Raw genomic sequence first — 22,894 nt, forward strand, 5'->3', positions numbered from 1 at the left:
TCATAACAAAAGGGCAAGAGCAGTGAAGTGGTTGTAAGTAGTTGGTTCTTCATACCTCTGATTTAATAGAAGATGTGCTGTCTGCACAGTTCTCTCTCACAGCTCTACCAGAGGAGGTTTAGGTTGGACGTGAGGAAGAACTTTTTCTCTCAGAGTGGTCAGGCACTGGAATGGCTGCCCAGGGAGGTGGTGGAGTCACCGTCCCTGGCAGTGTTCAAGAGGCGTCTGGATGAGGAGCTGCAAGATCTGGTTTAGTGCTTGTGGTAGCAGTGGTAGTGGGAGCATGGTTGGACTGGATGATCTTGTGATTCTATGATTCTCGTTTTACACAAAGAACAAAATTGTGTAAGCGATACAGAGAGAAAGTAGCCAAACTGAGTTTAAAAGTAGTTTTATTTCTCCAGATGTTTGACTGGTTAACAAGAGTAAAATTTATTAATCATGCTCTAATTATAAATCACTGCATCCAGGACATTGAAAATAAGAGCTGATTTTCGGTTATACAATATATACAGTTGCTCTGCAACTAAACAAAATAAAAACCACTGAATTGAATATTATACATCTCATAGCATTCTAAGCTGCATTTTTAAGTGTCCTTTGCTCCTTTTTAAACAGTTAACACAGCAACCTAATAGTCTATTAACAGTTTTTTTGAATCATTATTTTGATCAGATTTGAAAAGCTGTATGAAATATGCCAAGATTTTGGACTTAAAATTCTAAATTTTATATTATAAATAGATATCTACAGGCTCTAGAATTTCTTCTTCCTCTGCCAGAGGAAAAGCAAACTTTGAGAGATGTTGAAAATCTAGGGATAAATTTTATTTAGCTGCTCTTTATTGGTCCTCAACATTTTAACAGTCTGCACTGCTAGTGCTGTTGCAGTGTAGTCTAAAGGCTTCCTAAGTGAATGGTGAACAGGACTGCGACTAATTTTAAAGTGTGTTCCTCTTCTAGCAGAGCCCAAGGAAAATTTGCATCATTGTTTAAACTTTACGAGTTGTACACTATAAGATTCTGTGTTAAAAATACTGTACATTAGGAGATCTGTGCAAAATAATATGCCCATTTATTCTCTAGACTCTATCAGGGATAGAAACATACAAAATAGTGTTGCAAACTGAAATTCAGTAAGTGAATAGAACTGTAGTGCTAAACTATTACTCTATCATTTTACTGGGAACTTTGAAAATACAGACTAATTTGCTTCAACTTGCAACAAAAATATCTTGAAACATTCCAGTTTGTTCCCCATTTAAACTGCAGCAACAGCATCAGGAAAATGAAAGTTATGTGTATACTGGCTGTACCCACACGTTTCAGAGGCTATTGACCAAGTGGACATTCAGGAAAAGCGATACAAGGTAAGATCAAGATCAGTGTTGCTCTCCCAGCACTGTGGGATATGTGATTTTTCTCCAAATAAGTACATGCAGGGGCTTGTTTTCCATTCTGTTCTGTGTAAAATGGCTAAATTTAAACATCACTTGTCAGAAATTTGAAGCTCTCTTGATAAATCTAGAGAGAATATTCACAAAATGTGGTCAAAGCCAACGTGACCGAGACATGGATTTTTCTTACTGTATGCTACCAGCTGCTTCTGTAGCATAAAAGCAACCACTGGTACAATCCCAGAATATACCAACACCAGAACGACACCTGAGTTGCATTGGTGCTTTCCACCAGCCAACTGGGAATTATCAATAGCCTAGCCTTTGTTCACAAATCAGTAAAACAAATTTAACAGTGTAGCTACCATATAGGTGGGTATATTATATAAATACAGAGTGAGTTAGCAAACTATTACTGTTTGCAAGGTAGTGGCACACAAACTTTTATAAAATAGAACGCAATGTACTGTACTTGTGAGGTGTCAGAGACCTTATTAACCAAGGATAGTTATCTAAGTCTTCCACCAAATACGTTCTGTGTGAACACATTAAGAAATTCCAAAACAAACAAACAAACAAAAAGCCTAACTACTATAATGATACAAGTGTAAGAAATGCTCTGCAATCCATCATCATGGTTAAGTACATTTCAGGAAGTGCAGTTTTCATATCCTTGAGTTAATGCAGTAACTCAGTAATATTGCCACAGTTTAGTTAACCAGCAGTAGTCACATTAAATGACCAAAATGGATGTAACATACACAAAGAACATTTGAAAAACAGGTTCCACACACGTGCAGCCTAGAAAAGTAAGTCTCAAGCTCACAAAATCAGACCTAGAAAGTTCAACGACTAACACAGATTTCAGATAACTTTAAGCAAATATCTACATCCATTCTGAAAGAAAGAAGTTTCTCCTGTGGTAAACTGAAATACTTTTTACTTTTACCTGGCCAAAGACACCTAGTTAGAACTGTTCCTTCTGCAATAGATGACATCCTGGATGACAGCCACTATGGCAAAATGCTGAATGAGTTCACTTGAGAACTAAGCAGCAGCTTGCGTGTTTTGGTTCCGAATACTTCAAACTGTATTGAGAACTGGATAAATTCACTGCCCTGTTACAAATGCACACAATTTCCTTGATTGGGGAAGCAACACTGAAGTGTGGTATTGCCAAGTTAAAAAGGGAGAATAAAATAACAGTGAGTGGTTTAGAAAGAACATTCTTTATGTTGTGATGTTCACATACTTACATGGATTTTTGATTGTTAAAGCTTTTCAGTTCACCTTAAAAAAATACAGGAAGAGGGGTTTTTTTTGTTTGTTTTTTGTTTTTTTTTTTGAAGTGTAAACTGATAATGAGAAGTTTTCACATAAAAAAAAGTTCTAAAAGTCCCAAAATCAGAACAATCGTAATAAAAAAGTAAGCTACAGTACCTAGGACTTGGGCAGTGTTCTGGCAAGGTGTTTGCAGATAGGTAGATGAAATGAAACAGAGCAAAACTTATTTCTGTGACCGCTGGTAATGAGAAATGTCTCCACTCATCAGTAGCAACTTAGTCAACAATAAAGTGCACAAATGATACAGGGAAAGCTCCTTTCCGACTCGGATCTCCATCAATATGACCAATCTACAAGAGTTCAGATATTTTTCAAGTTAATCTCAAAAAGGAATTACAATATCACCAAAATGAACACCAGTGACCTTCCTGTCTAAAGTATGACAAGTCTCTTCCTACATCTTTTTTTCTCCTTTTACCAAAGACAAAGAAACATCATGACAAAACTCAGACCAGCAGGATGCATTTTTTATTCAGCTATAAACTTTTTTTCCCCCCAAATTCTCTTTTATTCATCTTTCTGAAAACAACACTTCATAATGCAGAACCTCTACTATGCCGTTTCATTTCATTCTGGAATGCCTGGCAGCTCAGTCTCTGTTTGCTGTTCCTTTCTCCTCTTAGCAGTAAGTGAAATGAATGGATCTAGCTTCAGTAAATCTCAAGCATTTGGGGTTTTACATGAATCTTTCTGTACTTAGGCACAGCATTATTGCCAATTTAGATGCAATATGGAATTCTATTCTTTGCTAGCTAACAATCAGGCTAAGGCAAGTGTTTTCACACAAAATAATTTTCCAAGACTTCTTCAGCTGACGCAGCTCTAGAGTGCAAATAGCTGAGTTGGTTTCCCAGCACACAGAATAGACCACTTCTCAATTTCAGTCAGCTAAAGAATCAGGACAATAAAAAGCTGTCTCCTGAGGACCACCATAGGGCATCTTCAAGGAATACAAAATAGTTGTAGATTCTTAAGTTGCTGACACCCACCCAAGAATTTCCTTAGTTACACACACTGGGTACCCTACTAATCAAACTTTTTTTTCCTGAATGAAACGCTAAAGATTTATCTGAAGCTTAATTTTTGAACAGAAGAAACACCTGGAATAGGGCTTTCATGAGATGAAACTTCTGCTATTTGGAAACCCAACAGGAATCTTTTAAAGTGGGAATCAACCTCTGCGTTTCATGTATTTCTTTTAAAGTATGTTGACAGGAAACACAAAATACTCACCCACCACTCCTGATCTTCTTCGCCATCAACTACAATGATATCTCCTTCTGAAAAAGTTAGCTCATCTGGGTTATCAGCTACACAGTTATAAATTGCTTTCACTCTTTTGGGTTTAGTTTTTGACTGAAATGTAAAAATAAGAAAACGTAAATAACAAGCATGGAAGAGTCAAAGCAGACTTAGACTTGATTTAAAGAAAGCAGCAAAAATGGTACAGTTATTTTTCATAGGTTAGAGTTCAGCTAGATCTCTTACTCTGTCATTCCACAGCCTTTCAGAACCTCTATGCCATCAATGTGGGCCAGCTTTCCCTTCGTAATCTTCCATTCCAGCTCACCCAAGCCAGCCTTCAGAGCTCTACATCACTACAGCAATCACAACTTTACACCAAATATGTGCTGATCAATCAAGTGCTACACCGTGAGTGCTGTGAGGTCTGAGTCACGTACCAATATGCCCTTTTCTAATTTACTAAATCCTTAAATTCAATCTATAAATTCTCCAGAATATCTTCAGGCTCTCTGTAGTGCTGAAGACTGCAAGCCACAGGAGTGGTTTTCCAATTGAAAAGTTCTCACTACTGTTTATTAGGGAGTTTCGATATTCCATATTGCAGTAGGATTCCAATCCTAGTAATGTCTTGTTTGAAACCACGTTGAAATTGTCTTGCCTTAGCATCACAGTATCCACCACCCCACCACCCTAATCTCCTGCCTCTCTCGTGTGCTGAGGGAGCTGGCGGAGGTCACTGCTGAACCTCTCTCCATCATCTTTGAGAGGTCTTGGATAATGGGGGAGGTCCCTGAAGACTGGAGGATAGCCAATGTCACTCTGGTCTTCAAAAAGGGCAAGAAGGAAGACCCAGGCAATTATAGCCCAGTCAGCCTCACCTCTGTCCCTGGAAAGGTGATGAAACAGCTTGTGCTGGATGCCATCTCCAGACAGCTGGGAGAAAAGGAGGTTATCAGGAGTAGTCAGCATGGGTTCACCAAGGGGAGGTCATGCTTGACCAACCTGGTGGCCTTCTATGATGTTGTCACATAATGGGTGGATGGGGGAAGAGCGGTAGATGTAGTCTACCTTGATTTTAGAAAGGCATTTGATACTGTCTCCCACAACAACTTTATAACAAAGTTGAGGAAGTGTGGGATAGATGAGTGGACAGTGAGGTGGGTTGAGAACTGGCTGACTGGCAGAGCACAGAGGGTCGTTGTTGGTGGTGCAGAGTCCGGTTGGAGGCCTGTAACCAGCGGTGCTCCTCAGGGGTCGGTGCTGGGTCCGGTCTTGTTCAACATCTTCATCAATGACCTTGATGAGGGGATAATGGCCACCCTCAGCAAGTTTGCTGATGATACGAAGTTGGGAGGATTGGCTGACACACCTGAAGGCTGTGCTGCCATTCAGCGAGACCTGGACAGGCTGGAGAGCTGGGCAGTAAGAAACCAGATGAGGTTTAACAGAAGCAAGTGTAGAGTCTTGCATCTGGCGGGGAATAATTGCATGCACCAGTACAGGCTGGGGGATGAGCTGCTGGAGGGGAGCTCTGCAGAGAGGGACCTGGGTGTCCTGGTGGACGACAGGTTGGCCATGAACCAGCAGTGTGCCCTTGTGGCCAAGAGGGCCAATGGCATCCTGGGGTGCATTAAAAAGAGCGTGGCCAGCAGGTCGAGGGAGGTGATTCTCCCCCTCTACTCTGCCCTGGTGAGGCCTCATCTGGAGTACTGTGTCCAGTTCTGGGCTCCCCAGTACAAAAAAGACAGGGATCTCTTGGAAAGAGTCCAGCAGAGGGCCACAAAGATGGTGAAGGGCCTGGAGCATCTCTGCTATGAGGAAAGGCTGAGTGAACTGGGTCTGTTCAGCCTTGAGAAGAGAAGACTGAGAGGGGACCTGATCCAGGTTTATAAATATCTGAGGTGTGGGGGCCATAGGGGTGAGGCCGGACTCTTTTCAGTGGTGAGTGGAGACAGGACAAGGGGAAACGGCCGGAAACTGCAGCATAGGAAGTTCTGCACAAATGTGAGCAAGAACTTCTTTACAGTGAGGTGACGGAGCACTGGAACAGGCTGCCCAGGGAGGTGGTGGAGTCTCCTTCTCTGGAGATGTTCAAGACCTGCCTGGATGCCGACCTGTGCGACCTGCTGTAGGGAACCTGCTTTGGCAGGGGGGTTGGACTCGATCTCTGGAGGTCCCTTCCAGTCCCTACGATTCTGTGATCCTGTGCTACCTACGGCTGCTGCATTTGCTTTCAATTCCTGTTGCAGATCAACACTAATGCTATGCTCATAATGATTTCCATGCAAGGAGTGGGGAGGTGCACGATAAGGAAGCACAGCATAAGCTTTCTAGAATGAATCTAGCCACTCCTCCAGTTTCTCCAGCCGCAGTCACCAAAAGTCTTTCGTTTCTACCTTAAGATGCCAGAGCAGATCTGCAAGTGCCATTTAAGTCAACAGAAAGATGTTAATGCAGTGCATGTTTGGGAACTTGTCCTAGTCTCTGCTTAGGTCAGCCACGGAACAGAAAGCTTGGGTGAAAAGACTTCATCCACAAGCATCCATTTGCATTTTAGTATAAACCATGTCCTGCCCAGATGAGACATATCCTTAGGCTCTGTTTGTGTGCGTACCCCATGGCCTTGCACTGCATCACAATGATTTTGCTCCATCTCAGCCAAGTTACAGTTTGAACCACAACCAACTTTGTCAAGAGGAAAAAGCTTCACATCAGTACAACAATGACATAATTACTAACTTCAAAGGGTTGTAATTCCAAGTATTTCTTGTTCTTTGGATGTCAAAGGAATTAAAATAAATCTCCATTCCCATGAGGCTAACATCTTCCAGGGAAGTTTTCCATATGTCAACAATGTTTTCAAGAATCTCAAGTATACACTGAAAAAAACGCTGCATCAGGAACTTTCTAAATGAAAAACAGGCTATTGGGCAAATGCATTATATAGGAGACAAACCACTGGCTGCACACATATGTGTAACCAGGCCTTTTTCTTTACTCAAGGAATACTTCTGCAATTGTTTCCTAAATCTGGGCTGACTTCTGTAATTTCTGGCAGACATAGCAAAAAATATTGAAGTATAAGGCCAAATGGAGTGATTTAGTCAAGTGCTTTAGCTAGACTGATCTAGCTAAAGCTCCTTAGCTGAGGGGGCCCTTGACTAAATCTCAGCTAAGATGCTTTAGCTAGATTGATTTAGCTAAAGCACCTTAACTAGCATACAACCTGAGCCAGGTTTCCCTTACTTCTTTGTCTTATGACAGAAGAATATTTTCCAGCTGATTTTTTCAGTGACAAAAAATTCAGCCTACTGGTGCCCTGGAGGTATGTGGAGTCAGACATGTTCCTCATTACATGCAACTAATATTAAACAGTGAGTAGAGACAGACTGTTTCTAAAAATCAGCCAGGACAGCCCTTTCACACAAAAGTAAAGCAGTCTGTCCTATGAAAGAGAAAAGGAGTGAACAAGATACAGGACTACTACGACCTTAATTTATACAGAAAGCCAGGCATGGAGCTGTTTGAGAATTATCATGTGTGCTGAATGGATGCATCCAGTGCTCACATCTGAATCTCAAAACACACAAAAGAAATTGGGATCAGAGTTTAACAGCTTTACAGAAACAGCAATTCCCTTAGTGCATATAAGCAAAAGGGATAGCTACTCCATTTCTCACTAACCAGACCATTAAATTTTATTGTAGTCTAAACCATCTAAGTTATTTTGATGCAAGACAGACATTAACTTGGTTAAACAAGAGTGGGAGAGGCAAGAAAACAGAAGATTTTACAGTACCAACTAATGCAAGATGAACTCCAGATGTCTCTGTGGCTTTTTTCATATTATCAGATGACAAAAGCTAGTAAGAGTTCTAGGAGCACCAAACAAATGTGCAAGACTATGCACATGAACACACTGAAGTCTGTCCTGGACAGTTACTATTTCAACAGACATAGTTAAGGAAAAATGAATGGAGAGACAGAAGAAAGAATATAACCCCTTAATAACACAGTTCTGGAGACAGAAACAGCACACCTCCCACCTCTCAGGCTATTATAAACCATATTCCTACACAGAATTTAAAGTACAAAACAGCCCAGGCCTTGTCACAAAGAGCACCTCAAGAGCACGGGATCTCTATATTGTCATTTGTCTATACTCAGCATGACAGAGAGTTGCAAAGATAACTAATTCACCAAAGATCCAATTTTTCTTCTTTTGAGCCTGGATCTGACTAGTCTAGTCTGAAGTCATTTGACGTACTTAGGTAAATCATTATATCCACTTCCATTATAAAAGAAAGCAAAAAACCTCCCTTACCACTTCACTGAAGTTTAAGAATCAAGTTTTAAATGACATACAAATAACTTATTACTGTGCACTTGTCAAGCTCATCTACCCTCAATAACCCATACATTTTATACATGGTGTGTGTCACGTTCAGATACAAGCAAAGAATCCAAGCTCTGTTGTTGGTTTAAACCTTGTTTTGTTGGTGTTCTTTTTAATTAAAAATCATTTACCATCACTAAAGAAATGCAAGAGAAGCAAGGTTTTCATGAATATCTACCAGAGGTCACACACACTGAACAGGGGATACGGGTTTTGTATTTTTCATGGTTCACACACTTTCCTTCCAGCAGGACAGATTATTAATCTCAGGAGTGTGTTCAATAGTGTGTGGAAAATTCAATGAAGTTCAAACCTGAACTGTCTACTTACTATTTGGGATTTCCTTGGCATTGGTGCCGGTGGCTGGATCTGTGCCAAAGTATTTGCTGTAGAACCAGTCTGTGTTACTGGAATTTCACATACAGAAGAAGATTCTCCTGCTGCTAAGGCAAGTAAAACAATTAAATTTTAGGCACGCTTTAAAAAATATTATTAAAAAAGGAAAAACATTAATGCAAATTAAAATTAAATGAATCATTCTAAATTGGAGGATACAAAGAATTTTATATACTATGTGTATTTCATTTTAATGGTTCTTTCTAAAAAACAGTGTAATTTTTCTACAATATTCTTCACCAAAAAGGTTTATTTTTTTGCAAATACAGTTACTTCAGATTTTTTTTAGTGTTGCAAGACATTTAATATTGCAGATACGTTACAAGAGAAAAAAACCCCTACAGAATAGATGAGACCAGAACCAATTTTTTCACTTCTCCACACATTCATTACAAACTGCATGCTTTTAGAACTTTCCTTGCTTAATCAAGGCCATTTTCATCAAGATGCTGTACCTTCACAGGAAACTTCTAACAATAACAGCAGACAATGACTAGAAAATTCTCACTGTGTTGTTATCACAGTAACAACCAATAAACAGAAAACATACAGAGGAAAAGGATATTGGGTAGGAGAAATTCCACTAAAATCACCACAGAATCCATGCAAACTTTCAATATTTTGTTGCAGTGCCCTAAAACAGTAGCTAAAATATTGCTCTATTCATGCAGAATAGCTTTAAGCATTGAGGCCTACACAATCAAGAAAATAAACAAGAATGCTGGTACTGACTGTGTAAATGCACAAAATAAATGAAATAACTGGCCCCATTACACTGTAAATAATAATAATTAACTGCAGCAAAATAAATCTATAAACTATAATTACCAGTTTGTTGTAGAGCCCCAAGTCCTCTAGACTGCCCTTTGTTACTTAAGCCAGATGACTTCTCAGACCTATTCAAAGAAGTAAGAAATTCTTCCATTTAAGAAACAAACAAGGACACCAACCACAAGAATCCAAGATATTTTTCAAATTACAAAGTTCCTGTGATATCATCAGTATCTTTTGGTGACTGGTATTTTAATTTTAAAATATTAGCTTGCTTATTTTTGAGCAAGCCGACAATTAGCTGCATTTCAGCTACAAATGTAAGGTAGAAGAGTAATCTCAGGTTCCATTTGTGCTGTTTGCATAGAGCTGATTTTCTTTTCTTAAGTTCTGAAGTCCATTCCATTGCTTTTTAATATTCTTCAATGCAATTTATTATATCATTATATATTGTCTACATTATAGCAAACTTCAAGTTGCTTCTCCCTTTTACTCAGTATGTTATATACAATCAGAGGGCTAGAAACGAAGGTCAGAGGTCGTTTATCTCTCGTCACAAAGCATCACCGCTACATATTATCTCACACAGACATACATATGTATACATGCTCCAATATCTTATAACTATCTACGTTTGTACAGGCTATATTCTGCCAAATTCTCAGTGGCAGAGAATCAAAAAAATTCCTAGAAAATTTGGTAACATATTCCACTGTGCTTTCATTTGGAAAGCTTTCCCTGGCGTCTAAATTATTCTTGCTACAATTTAAACCACAATATTATTTTCAGAGCCTCCCTGAAACATAAAAAGGAATGACATCATCCAATTTGTTGCATATATTCGAAGGCTTGTATCTGTGCTACAATTTCTCTTTTTTGAAAAGATAAGACTCTCATTTCTTCTGAACTTTTATCATAAGAGCCATATGTTCTAGACTTCTCATTATCTTACTCATCTCCCCTGGTTTCAGCCACAGTACTTTGTATATTTATTTTACTTCAATACCCAATACTAAATAGAGTACTCCAGATGAGGGATCACTGCTGTTGAGACAGTTGGAAGGATTCATTCCTAAGTCTTCTGAATAACTTTTACTTGTGCCTCATTATGTCTTTGCAGATTCCTTCTCTAAAGGATTTCTGTTTAACCATACTTTGCCATTCTTCTTAGTCTGTTTTTGTAGCTGATTGTTCCTCAGTACGAAGAGTTGCTTAATAAATAACATCCTTCCTGTCCCTAGACTACTACAGCCATTTTTCAAGGCTACTTTGAATATAATCACAACCATCAGGACAAGGGTCCCTTGTAAGTTTGTTTCCTGCAAATCTGAATATTTTCTACTCCAGGTCTACTTCCACCATGAATGAAAATACTGAATGGAACTGCATGAAGGACAAACACGTGAACAACAAATGACAAAATCAGACATAATATCCTCTTATCTCTTCCTTGTTATAAGAAAACTAGAAACTGATTATTCTTCATGGCTTCTTACTTCCAGCAAGGGTAATCATTCTGTAGATATTACTCAAGTCATCCAACATTAAATCACTAGTCTACCCTGTTTTTACTGTGGGAATCCTTGTAATGTAACTTCCTTTAGTATCTGTCTTCTGTTCATTCGCATACTTTAGAACACATCGCTGGCAAAGGTGTGTGTGCCTTTTAGAAGACTTTCATGTTACGTGCCACATAATTGAAAAGTTAATAATAATTATGAAATATATGCATTAAATACTAAAATGGCATCAATTACCCAGGAATAGGCTTTCTTTGAGAAACTCTACTAGGAGGCTGTGGGGGCAGCGGTGGCGGGGTTGGCTTAGTTTGTGGAGGAGCTGGCTGCTGTTTAGATTGCTGGCTCAAAGCTTCCATAATGCTGGCTGTCTTTGCCACTGGAGGCGGTGGTGCAGGAGAAAGCACATCTATAGAAAGAAGTTAGACAGTGAAAAGGAATTAGACTTCGATTTACCATTTTGTCTCTTGGATTCTCATCCACAGGTTTTCCTGTTACAGCATTTATCTCTATCACAGATAAATACTACTTGTAATCAACAATTTAAATGTAAAGCAATCCTTCCATTGGAAGGAAGACCTCTCTGGAACGAGGCTTACCTTCAGTTTCGCCTAGTCAAGATCAGAGAGCTCACAAGTACTTCCATTCAACAAAGCATTTAAGTACAAACTGAAAATTCTTGTGTCTTAACAAAGTCATTCTGATCTAATATTTGCAAGAATATGACTATATTTAACTGAATACTGTTTGCTCAATCAAGACCCTCGGTTTGATTTTTATGGAAAAATAGCTGAGTGAATATCTGAGAAATTCTGTTCAGAGGAACTTCTTTTAAAATCCTGTTATGACAACATTTAGTCAAAGAAACTTCACATTAGGTTTAGTAATTAGTTCAAATTTCTACTGAATACTTGGAACACCACAACAGCAGTTGGTGATGCATGAAGACGTCTAAAGAACATTACGTTCTGCAAGAATTGAGCACAATGGTGGAGAGGTGGAAGCCTGGAGCCCTGGGCTTACATGAAACACTTATCTTTACAAGTCACTAACGAGAAATGCATCATTAAACCTATACATACAGGTGGAAAGCTCTTTAACACTAATAGTAAAGTACTATTTCCTGTTGACCCTGCAATACACCACACAGTCCTCACTGGAACGTCGGAGAAGACGGCTCATACGAAGTCACTGGATGGGAACGACAGGCCAAAGCTACAGTCACCAAAAGAGGAAGCATGAGTTGTGAAAATGGAAAAATAAGCCAACTATGATTAGATACAGCAGAAGGGAAAACAGGGGAAAGTGGAAACATACTTGTAGATGTTACACGCAATGGCGGCACAGGGGGATGAATAGCTGGTGGATCAGATGAAGATCTTTGCCTGCTTATACTTTCCACTCCTAAAGAATTTGTCTTCCACATTGTATTAGATGAAGAAATTGTCTGAATACCACTGCCAAGAACTGAAGGCTGAACTAAAAAGAGAGGAAAATACTGCATTATTATTTTTGCTCACCCTAAGCACAAAGTGTTAATATTGACACCTGTGCTTTTAAAATTGTGCAGCTATACACTGTATTCACCAAATTAGAACTACTGCCATCCTGCAATACCAGGAATACTAGAGCAGAAATCAGAATCTGCTCTAAAAAAAATACATGCAAGTTTTTGGCGGAAGTCTTACTAACCCTTTACCCTAAAATTTGTCTCTAGTATTACTTTAAAGTAGATCAACACTTCAAAAGCAGAATGTTTTTAACAAGAAGAGAGAAGACATTTCTTGCTACCTTCTTTAACCTGTAGCTGATAGCTGTAATCATTTCAAGTATACCAAACAAAAAGGATCTTGCTCTTAATACTAGCAGACTTTGCTGACTCAAAGTGAAACATCAGTTTTGATTTGGAATTGACATAAAACTGAATTTGACCCAAACAAGGAGCTATAATAGCTATGTATGAAACTAGAATTGGTTACACAGCACTGCTTTTTCAGAGTCTCCTAAACAATTCCATTCTAAAGAGCTGCCTGCCCATTTGTAAAAAGCACACTATAGGCTTTCATCACAAGGCCAGTATTTTGCACTTCTCATGCCATTTTTCCCTACTGAGAGTACGAGCATCATACTAAGAAAAAACAAAACAGATTAAGGTATGAATAAATATCAGGTTGCAAGGAAAAGCATAAAAGGCTCAGAAGACTTGAAGAACAGCTTAAAGCTAAGAGGATAAAGGAGTAATAATAATAATACATCATAAGCATAACAACAATATCAGCTACTGACATGAAGCTAAGACTGGCGATACTATCATTGCTTATAACCAAGCACATAAAGTAATAGGCTAATGCACTGCTAGAGTAAAGAACATGAGTTAATAGACTCTCTGAGCCAGGCAGCATGCTTTCTTGGCACAAGTCACACTATACTGGTGCCAACAAGTCTGAGGTCAGGAATGAAATTAAAACGACCCTATTTCAAGTGTCATTTAATCAAGGGCAAACACTGGGTAAAACCATATGGTTTGCCATGAGTAAAATAATATCAAAAGGTAAAAGAGTCTTTTTAACTATCCAATTATGTAACTTATTTAGGGATAATATCTAACAGTTAAATGGACAGTGCAAGCTCCCTCACAGCCAAAAGACAAGACACTGGGGAGATTTTCCTGTTTGGTGGGGGAAGCATTCCTCTTCATTAAGTAAAAAACATATCCTGATATTAAGCTTATACTTCATGCAAAAATGTCAGGTAAAAGGAATCCCACCTTGGCCAAGAAACATAGCTGTAGGCAAAGCTAAACTTCTGCCAGCCTCACACTACTCTTTCAAAGTAGCACAGAACCATGCTGTTCTATTGTTCTCAGTCTTTTTTCCTCACAAAACAATACATTTTAATCCTCCTTTTATGCTGCAGCCACTTCTGTGGAACAAACAACTGAGTTTCCATATTACACAAATGTTCAATTTGCAATCTCAGCCATGATCACTGTCACATGGAGCCCTGTATTGTAATTTCTGTGCAGTGCTTTCCAAGGCAGACATCACTCTCACAGGCCTAGAACATTCTGCATCCCTAATGTCCTCTTACAGAATTGGAATCTATTAGAAAATGAAGTGTTTACACAGTCACTTTCTGGACTTTAACTTTACATAAGTTTAGCACCCATGAGAGATTGTGGATTAATAAACAGCACTGATACTAATAAGCTGTTAATTGCACTGAAACAATGAAACACAACCGAATGTGTATTGAATAAAGACAACCTATACAAATCTCTCTACAATTCTCCAATATCCACACAGATTATATATGAACATAAGAATGAGACTTAGGAGTCAGCTTTAATGGTAGATTTTGCATCCTTCCTGAACAGAGATGAAGCCAGTACATTTTATGTATATTGTTCTACTGATCACCTACGTTCTGGCAACCGTTCTACTTCCAATTTTCCATACCAGTTTTCCATACTGTGAATCTATACTTTGTTCCGTTTTATTTTATCAATCTTGAAGCATTTATTTATCAAGAGAAGACTCTGTAATGCTAAAAATCTCTCTTGTTTGGCCTACATTCTCCTTTTCCTGCGTATTCAAACAATTTCCTATAGCAGTCAAATATTAAGAAAATTGCACCTATAAATTTCCACAATGACATCTACAAGTAAGAGAAGAGAAGATGGAATTTAAGTAAGAAGTACTTGCCAAATTAAATTTACTGTAGCCCTCCTTTTAATAAAAGGTTTGATTTTATTGAAGTTACTTGGCATCGTTTTCTCACACACTGCTGTGTACTTTCTTGCACTTACACTGCAAATCAAACTCAGAATTGGTTGTGCAGATTCACTTCAAATATGCAAGATGAAGGTAACAACAAACTGTTCCAATACTTACCTGTTCAAAATAACTGCAAAAGAAAACTTGAAAATGAAAGAAAAAAACGATCACGGTCCCAATCATCTAACGTATTTTCCAGTGTTAGTACCTTTGCCAATATTTCTTGGAGGTAGAGGAGGTGCACTACTTGTAACAGGTACTGAAGGTTGAATGGGAGGCGGACTGCCACTGAGTATTGCTCCGTACGTTTCATTCTGCAGTATACTTGGCATAAATCCCCTCTGCTTATCCTTAGCAATGCTCACTGCATCTCTTGCCAACGATGCTACATTAGGCTGAAGTTGGTTTGATCCAAGCTGATAGAAGCTGACGGGCCTGTCCTCTCTCCGATTAGGACTGGGTTGCTTTAATACAACAACAGAAGTGCTCAGTGATACTGTGTTATTTGTACTCACTTTACTTATTAATAGAAAGTTACTGATTCCAAGATAGTCAAATCGCTTCTAAAATGCATTTTCATTGCTTCTAATACATGATCTGGAATGTATACTCCTCACCTTTCAGGAAAAGTGCATGTTAATAAAAAAAATCATGTGAATTGCGTTTCAAAAAGTTGTTCTTTCATTTTCTCTTGTAGCATGCTCCTATACAATAATACTGTATTCTGTATATACACACTGAACCACAGAATGTCAGGGATTGGAAGGGACCTTGAAAGGCCTATACAAACTATACTGCTGTAGGTAGTAATGAGTACAGAAATTCAGAATAGATCAAGTGTTCCTGCATAAAAATATCATGTAATATTTTTCAAAAAACGTTCAAGCAACCAAAGAATCCAAGCCTCATACAAAGTTCAGGAGCGTGAGATCCCAAACCAATGAGGTTCATCTCAAAAACAGGACAGAACTGCATCTGAGTATTCTACCTGTAGCTCAAGCTACAATACATCAGTAGCCCAGACTTCTCATGAACTCTTTTTAGCTCACTAATAACAGCACCAGTAGGAAAACTAATTGGCAGAGGGGATAGAACACCACTCAACCTATGCACGTTATCAAATGAGCTCCAATTAGCTTTCCTTGTGATCTGCAGGGAGTTATCTGTTTGCCACACACGCAATGTTAGTTTTCCTGTTTCAACAGCAAGCACGATAATTATTGTTATCAAACCATTACAATAGCTCAAGTAAAAAATTCATATGGCTATTGCAGGAGTGGTTGCAACATTCCACAGTTCAGAGAGCGTAATTAAATAAGACTTTAGAAACAGTGTTAGATAAACACTTAGCTGCACTGTCTGTATGAAATTAAAATAACTATTCAGAGTAAAAGCATTTGAGCAGAATAGACTTTCATTGACAGTCTTATGAATAGGCAATCAAGTTTCCTCTGAACACATTCACAGCCTTCTCTGGATAGATCATGTAAGATCAGGCAGGCCTTTAGACATGTTACAGCACAATGTGATAGCTCAAAACAGTGTGAATGCCATCCATCTGCACTAATCCCTGCCTCTCCTTTGGCTTAGCAGCGCCACTCTTTGCTAGATGACTCCTCTCCTTACCTGATGTCTCCTCTGTCCTGGTTCTGACATTCATTTCAGCCCACACTTGCTTCTGCTTTCTAAACCATTAGATTTATTTTTTGCTTTGCTGACTTATCTTTCACTGAAACAGCTTGATACAAACTGAAAAAGCTTGATACAGGCTCAACTCTGAGCTAGATTGGAGGCAAACAGTGAGGCTGAATCAGACAGTTGGGTGTGGAATAGTAGCAGAAATCAGCTGGACTGTGTTTGCTTTCTTTCAGATTAGGCTCAGATTAGACTAAAAGAGCTGCCATTTCAGAAATTGTCCTTTCTGACAAAGATGATAAAATTTATTTGAAAGAAAGACAGACAAGTTCAACTAATACACTGACACCTACAAACTGAATTCAGATCACACACGTGATGCAAAGCAACAGCAATATGCATCAGTGCATTCAGTGTAGTCACAGACACTAGCCTGTGATTAATAGCCATTAATCTCCTTTCAAAATTCCCTGTGGAATAAGTCTACTGATAGCGGGCAGTGAAGAATCAATTTCATTACAGCAGCCTCACTGCTGAGTAGTAGCAGATAACTTTTAGGTGAGGTGGAAGTCAGTGGCTGGCCAGAGAAAAAGAACAGGCACAGAAGGCAACTGGCAACAATAAAGTGAAGAAAAAAATGGATCGAAATTTATAAAAGAAATTTAGAGGGCTCAGTGTCCCAGAGAAGACATCTGGTTGTAAACTACCTAGGTTTTACTGCAGGAAAAAGTTTTGAGCTGCTTTATCAAAAAGGTCACTATTACTTCTGTTACCATCTGAATGGCGACACAGTATACAGAAATACACAAATGTTTGGATATACTAGAAAGACTGGATTTAACAGCCCACAAATTACAGATTCTTGCATATATACCAAAATCCTCAAGAAAAATCTTAAGAAAATTCCCAAAAGGTAAAAATTGTTCGTTGAAAGGGAGGACTTGTGGTGGCTTTTTTACTCTTCTTTGCTAACTCTGACTTCTTTGTTCAACTGTCAGAGGTAATAGCTCTCCTGCTCTAAGGGGACAAGACATGGGAGAAGAATTCTGCTGACAGGACCCTCCCAAAGGGACATTTTGCAACAGAGGAAACCTGCTGATGTCAAAATTAATTTCCAAAATATTCAAGTGTTCCAAAAATCTGATGGCCTATTTTTAAACACAGTCTGTGAAAGGAAAAGAAAGAATGAATCTACGACTGTGAGGTTTTAATACTTCTGAAAAGAAATTAAAAAACCCAACATACAAGATCTGGTTTTATGTTATTAATCATTGAAGTACTGGCAATTTACACCCTGCCTGATACGGGGAACTTTGCAGGAGATATGCTAGAATATCAAAATTTGTAGAATGAAAAGTTGAATTTAACTGCCCATAGGATAAAGGACTCTTTTCTTAGCTACTTCCAACAGAAAAATAGTTGTGCTACCATCTAGAGAGCAGCAAATATTGCTCATCTCTATTGTACTTGCTCCTGGGTATTTTTTGCGCCTTCAAACAAAGCAAGAAAGGTGCAAGCAGTAAGAACTCTGCACACACACACACACAAATCTGTTCAATACTTCTACATAACACTTCTACATAGAGTACATTCCAGAAGGCCGTATTTTGGAGCCTATGCACCATTTCAAATTACTTGGCAAGCCATTTTTCAAAGTTGTTCTGATACCAAAGCTTAGTAGTTTGTTCCCTGTCTGTATGTTTAGGTGCTTAAATAGTTTTTAAGTTGATCCCAAAACTGGGAAATGTGTTTTTTTTGTTGTTATTTTTAAATGGAATCAAGTTCCTATGGCGTCGGAATACTTTGTAATATGAATACTTGTAACGTGACCATCCTTGGAGATTTTCAAAAGCCATCTGGTTATAATTCTGGGCAGTAGCCTCTAGCTGACCCCACTCAGGCAGAGGGGTTGGACCAGAGCATCTTTAGAGGCCCCTCCCAGCCTCAGCCATTCTGTGCAGTTCTGTGACCCAGTAGCACCACCCCAATACTGAAACTTGAAGTATGAAAATGGAGAGAAAAGGTATTTGCACAGGAAGATACAGAATTAAGACAGTCTCGCTATTACTGAAAATGCTTAATTTAATGCACAAGTTTAGTGCCACTGAAAACAAAACTATAGCCATCAGTGGAGCTGCTTCACAAAAACAAAGAGGTACTGTAAGGTATATCTCTTTGTAATGGCCCTTTCCTTGCATGTTACTTCTGCTTCAAGATCAGAAGACCTACATATTTCTAACATATTGAAAAAAATAACAACTGTACTGAATGTATATTCACTCCATTAAGAAGAAAACATGACCAATGACCCGACTGCAATTAGCCAGATGTCTTTTTTTTTTAAAAAAAACATTTTACATTAAACAGAAGATAGATAATTTAAGAAACTAACATTTAAGCTACTGCATTTTACCACAAAATGTCATTTTGCAGTATCTTCATTCCCACAGTATGAAGTCTTACTGAGAGCATTACGAACAGCTTACTTACACTTGATACATGAACAGAAAATTAATAGTGATGCAAACCTGTAACTTTTCATCCACATCATCATCACTTTCATCAAGGTCTTCATGGAGTAATCGCCATTCATATTCTACATGAACATGAGAATTAAATCTTCCAGACAGTGCTTGAGTTAGCTGAGGAATAAAACATGACTGTTGACACCTATGATACATGCAGAACTTACTTTTAAAACACCATAACTGAAAACAAACAAGAACCACACATTGAAGGAGTTCTGGTTTCCAAGTACAAATTTCAACTTTGTTTTAGAAACGAACTTCAGTAATTTGGAAAGCCATTACAATGGGTTAAGTTCAAACAGTGATGCTCTGACCAACCACAGCACAAAGGAATCAAAAAGAACCAGTCTTTGCATTACAGGCCCACTCTCCAATTTCTGACAAGAAACACCACAACCAATTTGCTTCAACTTAGAAACTGCAAGTCAAAGAAATCAGCTGCAGTGGCAGATGTTTTGAAACAGATTCACTTATCAAGGCACCCTGACCCCATCAGTCAATTTTCCAGGCTTAGCAGACATAGTGATGGTAGCAAACTTCATTTCTATGGCCTTAACCCTTAAAAAGTATTTTACTGGTTCAATTTCAATAGGTTGTCTGACAAAATTTTTGTGGATGGGACTCCAATATCTCAATCACAACCATCCTTTGGCCCCAACAAGTAAAATATTTCCAAAGATTCTAAGAAAAAAAAATTCTTAAAAGTATTTATTGTTTTTCCTAAGCAGAAAACTACTCTGGAAAATTTTTGTTGAATATTCAATTGTAAGCACTTATTCAGACATAATTCTGCTTATAAGTCAACAAACATAAGGAAAGATGTCACACTTACCAGTTCTTCACAGTGAGCATGCTTTAAGCGCTTAGCTATATCAAGTGGTGTCTCTCCTGATTCATTAGCTGCATTATATCAAGAAAAGAAAGATAGGACAATAGAAGTCATTATTACTGTCCATTGCTAAAGACAAAGATATACCTGCAAGCACATAATGAAGTAATATACCAACACAACCTAGAATTCATTTCTTTCTTTTGTATGTAGGTCCAACTAAGACCAGCCCAGTGAATATGATAAGCAGTAGCAAGTCAATGTGTCACACACATGCAATGATGGCCATGAAAGGGCAGTGTATAATTAGGCCAGATGTCAGTCGAAAATCTCAACGCTTACCAAGATTTGTTTAAAAACAAGTACAATGCACAGGTCAATTTAAACTTGAAATAAGCAATGAATATTGATTTTTTCAAACAATTACTATTCACAGAGCTGTTAAAACAGGTGAGGAGAAAAAGCATGTATTCCACCCTTGTGTTTTTCTTATCTGCAGCAGTGACAAATATGAAATTGAAGTACACATTACCCTTTTACCTATTTCAATGGAAGCTTTCCCTCTCAGCAGCAATTTGAGGCACTCAACGTTGTCGGTCAGACAGCAGTAGTGGAGGGCTGTACTACCTTTACACGTCTGCTTGTCTAGATTGCCACTGTTGGAGTATGAGGAAGAAAGGGAATGCTGATTAAAATCACTTTCTTACACTGTATCAATAAGCCTTTATCATTACAAGATTTTTAAATAATAAAATTACGTTTTGCATAATAAAACTACATTACATTTTTAAACAATAAAATTAGATAATAAAAATAATTTAAAGTATTACTTGACAGAAAAGCAGAGTCAATAACATTATAATATTTTCAACAAACTCACCTGTTCTGCACTAAAAAGTCAACTATGTGGAGGGACGTCCTATCAACTGATCTAACAGCGAGGTGGAGTGCTGTTTCATCTTGCTCCTAGGAATAACATAAGCGTACAGAGCAGCACTTAAAATCTTATCTTCATTAGAAAACAAAGTCCTTTTTAATTATAAGAGCATACTGCACTTTTTAATAACCTTTTTTTCTACTAAAAATTGCCACACTTACATGTCCATTGGCCAGTGGGATTTTTTCTGTGAGATCTACACCGTCAGCATACACTTGAACTAATCCAAGAATGTCTCTTGACTTGACAGCTTCACAAAGAGCATGCAATTTAGCTGCATTGTCAGCATGCTTTTTTCTTGCATATTTTCTCTCAATATACTTGGCAGTAATATAATCTTTTCTTGCATTCCTGAAATTGAATATAGTTTACTGTTATATTTTTTCAGTTAGAACTTCCATAGATCCATGCAAGTCATTTGAAATAACAGCTGAGAAAGCCTGTATTTCTCATTATTCTTCTTAAAATATTCATCTAAGATATGGCATCTCATATTTTCAAGATGAAATGGAACCACAGAAGATTAATTAGCCAATATCAAAACAGACCATAAGTTTTTTTCCCTCTGAATCAAAGCTTCATAAATCTGTTTTGCTAGCAACAGTCTTTCAGGTTGATGTTTTCCTGACTTGTACTCCTCCGCGTGCTGGAAAGGAATGGAAGACATGGGACACAAAAGTCTATGTCTGGTCAGACTATCCAGGCCTTCAATCTATGTTCACTGCAGTGACTGTGGTCTGTAAAGCAACTGTTTGCCACAGCCAGAACAGAGAGAATGTAGCAGAGTTTTTAGTTTCACCTCCACACTGAGATGAAAACTACCATTTAGGAATTACCTCTTATGCTGCTAATACATAACTGACAAATGACGATTCTTCTTCCCATCACAGTAAGACAAGACCTGGCACGACTCTCATAAGCCTAACTCCTTATCAGCTCTTGGGATGTACATAACATTGCTCAGAAGGCGTTAGACAAAGACAAAATGTATCATCTTCAACATTACAACAATGGGCAAAAGGAAGAATACAAAATAAAAAAATCGATGAACAACAGACTGAACTAATGGATAGCTTTTGCCCCTGAAGAAGAGAATTGTGTTCCTTCTTTATTTTAAAAAGTGCCTCTTTTCAGGTTCATTTTTTAAAGTATTCTATGCTACTGATTTAGCATTCAGTGAGAGCAATTTTAATTATCAATATTTTTTTTTTTTAAATTATGGATAGAAGTAGTCAAAATTATTTTAACTGAAGCATTTTATACTGGCTATGTCAGAATGGTGGAAGTGTAGATAACATATAAATAGTGTTATCCAAAGCCGCTCTTCTGGGTTTGTTTCTACATTGTTTACCAGCTCTCCTATACAGCCAAGTTGGCAGCTGTCCTTGCTGTGTCTCTGCCATCACAGTTCAGTGTTTTCGAGGAATTCAGTTAAATGTTCTCTCCTTATTCCATACAGTTACAGACTGGGGTCCTGGGCAGAGTCTCTACAAAACAGGTATTTAGTACCTGTCAGATAAAATGCTCACTTCATTCTCACTTCTATTTTGTATTAAAAAAGCACAAAATAAATAGTTTTGGTTTAAATTCAGATCCTTGTGCCCTTGTATGTCTTTAAAATTCCTTAATGGGTAATCTCGTATTTCTTCTTGTTTCACAACTCATGACTTGGAGAGCTGGTAATAGAATTCTATTATGGAAATTACAAGCAGATAAAATTCAATAAAACAACTATGTAAAGCATCAAGAAAAAAATGAAAGCTTACTCCATGATTATAAGTTTAAGATATCACACATCTTTCATGGTGTGCTGGCACAAACCATAATGGGACAAGTCATTAGCAATGCCAAATAACATGCCTGCCTTTTTTCCAGTAAGTAGCTTTTTACTTACATATCACTGCTTGGATTAGGTTTGACCATCTCATCAACTGGCAGACAGCATTCCATAATTTCATTAAAACCAGCATTCCCAATATTCTTTGCAAGCTGGTAAAAAAACAAAACCAAAAGCAAACATCCACAATTCACTTAAGATTTGTTCAGTCACTGGACATGCACATACTAGAGGGAGGACAAGAGAGAATGGTAGCCAGGACTTCTAGTTTCTTGTTTTTATTTCTG

The 22,894-nt window shown here is 38.1% G+C and overlaps 1 protein-coding gene across 3 annotated transcripts in view; it reads right to left on the minus strand.

The window, feature by feature from the left end:
• Nucleotides 1–375: 375 nt before the first annotated feature.
• The window catches only part of ASAP2 (ArfGAP with SH3 domain, ankyrin repeat and PH domain 2), an 89,838-nt gene continuing 67,319 nt past the window's right edge, over nt 376–22,894 (minus strand). The window contains exons 16-28 of one of the 3 annotated variants that reach the window (XM_052698451.1): nt 22,665–22,759; nt 20,932–21,121; nt 20,714–20,799; nt 20,374–20,489; nt 19,837–19,904; nt 19,005–19,118; nt 15,050–15,305; nt 12,383–12,544; nt 11,306–11,474; nt 9,606–9,673; nt 8,712–8,821; nt 3,974–4,096; nt 376–3,030 (exon numbers count right to left, since the gene is read on the minus strand). In XM_052698451.1, coding sequence (XP_052554411.1) covers nt 2,956–3,030; nt 3,974–4,096; nt 8,712–8,821; nt 9,606–9,673; nt 11,306–11,474; nt 12,383–12,544; nt 15,050–15,305; nt 19,005–19,118; nt 19,837–19,904; nt 20,374–20,489; nt 20,714–20,799; nt 20,932–21,121; nt 22,665–22,759 — 1,632 coding nt within the window. In that variant the 3' untranslated portion in view covers nt 376–2,955. Of the gene's footprint in view, nt 3,031–3,973; nt 4,097–8,711; nt 8,825–9,605; nt 9,674–11,305; nt 11,475–12,382; nt 12,545–15,049; nt 15,306–19,004; nt 19,119–19,836; nt 19,905–20,373; nt 20,490–20,713; nt 20,800–20,931; nt 21,122–22,664; nt 22,760–22,894 lie in introns of all 3 variants that reach the window. The other 2 variants (XM_052698442.1, XM_052698460.1) reach the window with 2 other exon arrangements.

This window comes from Tympanuchus pallidicinctus, unplaced genomic scaffold (assembly GCF_026119805.1).
Source record: "Tympanuchus pallidicinctus isolate F22 unplaced genomic scaffold, pur_lepc_1.0 scaffold1, whole genome shotgun sequence".
NCBI lineage: Eukaryota > Metazoa > Chordata > Aves > Galliformes > Phasianidae > Tympanuchus > Tympanuchus pallidicinctus.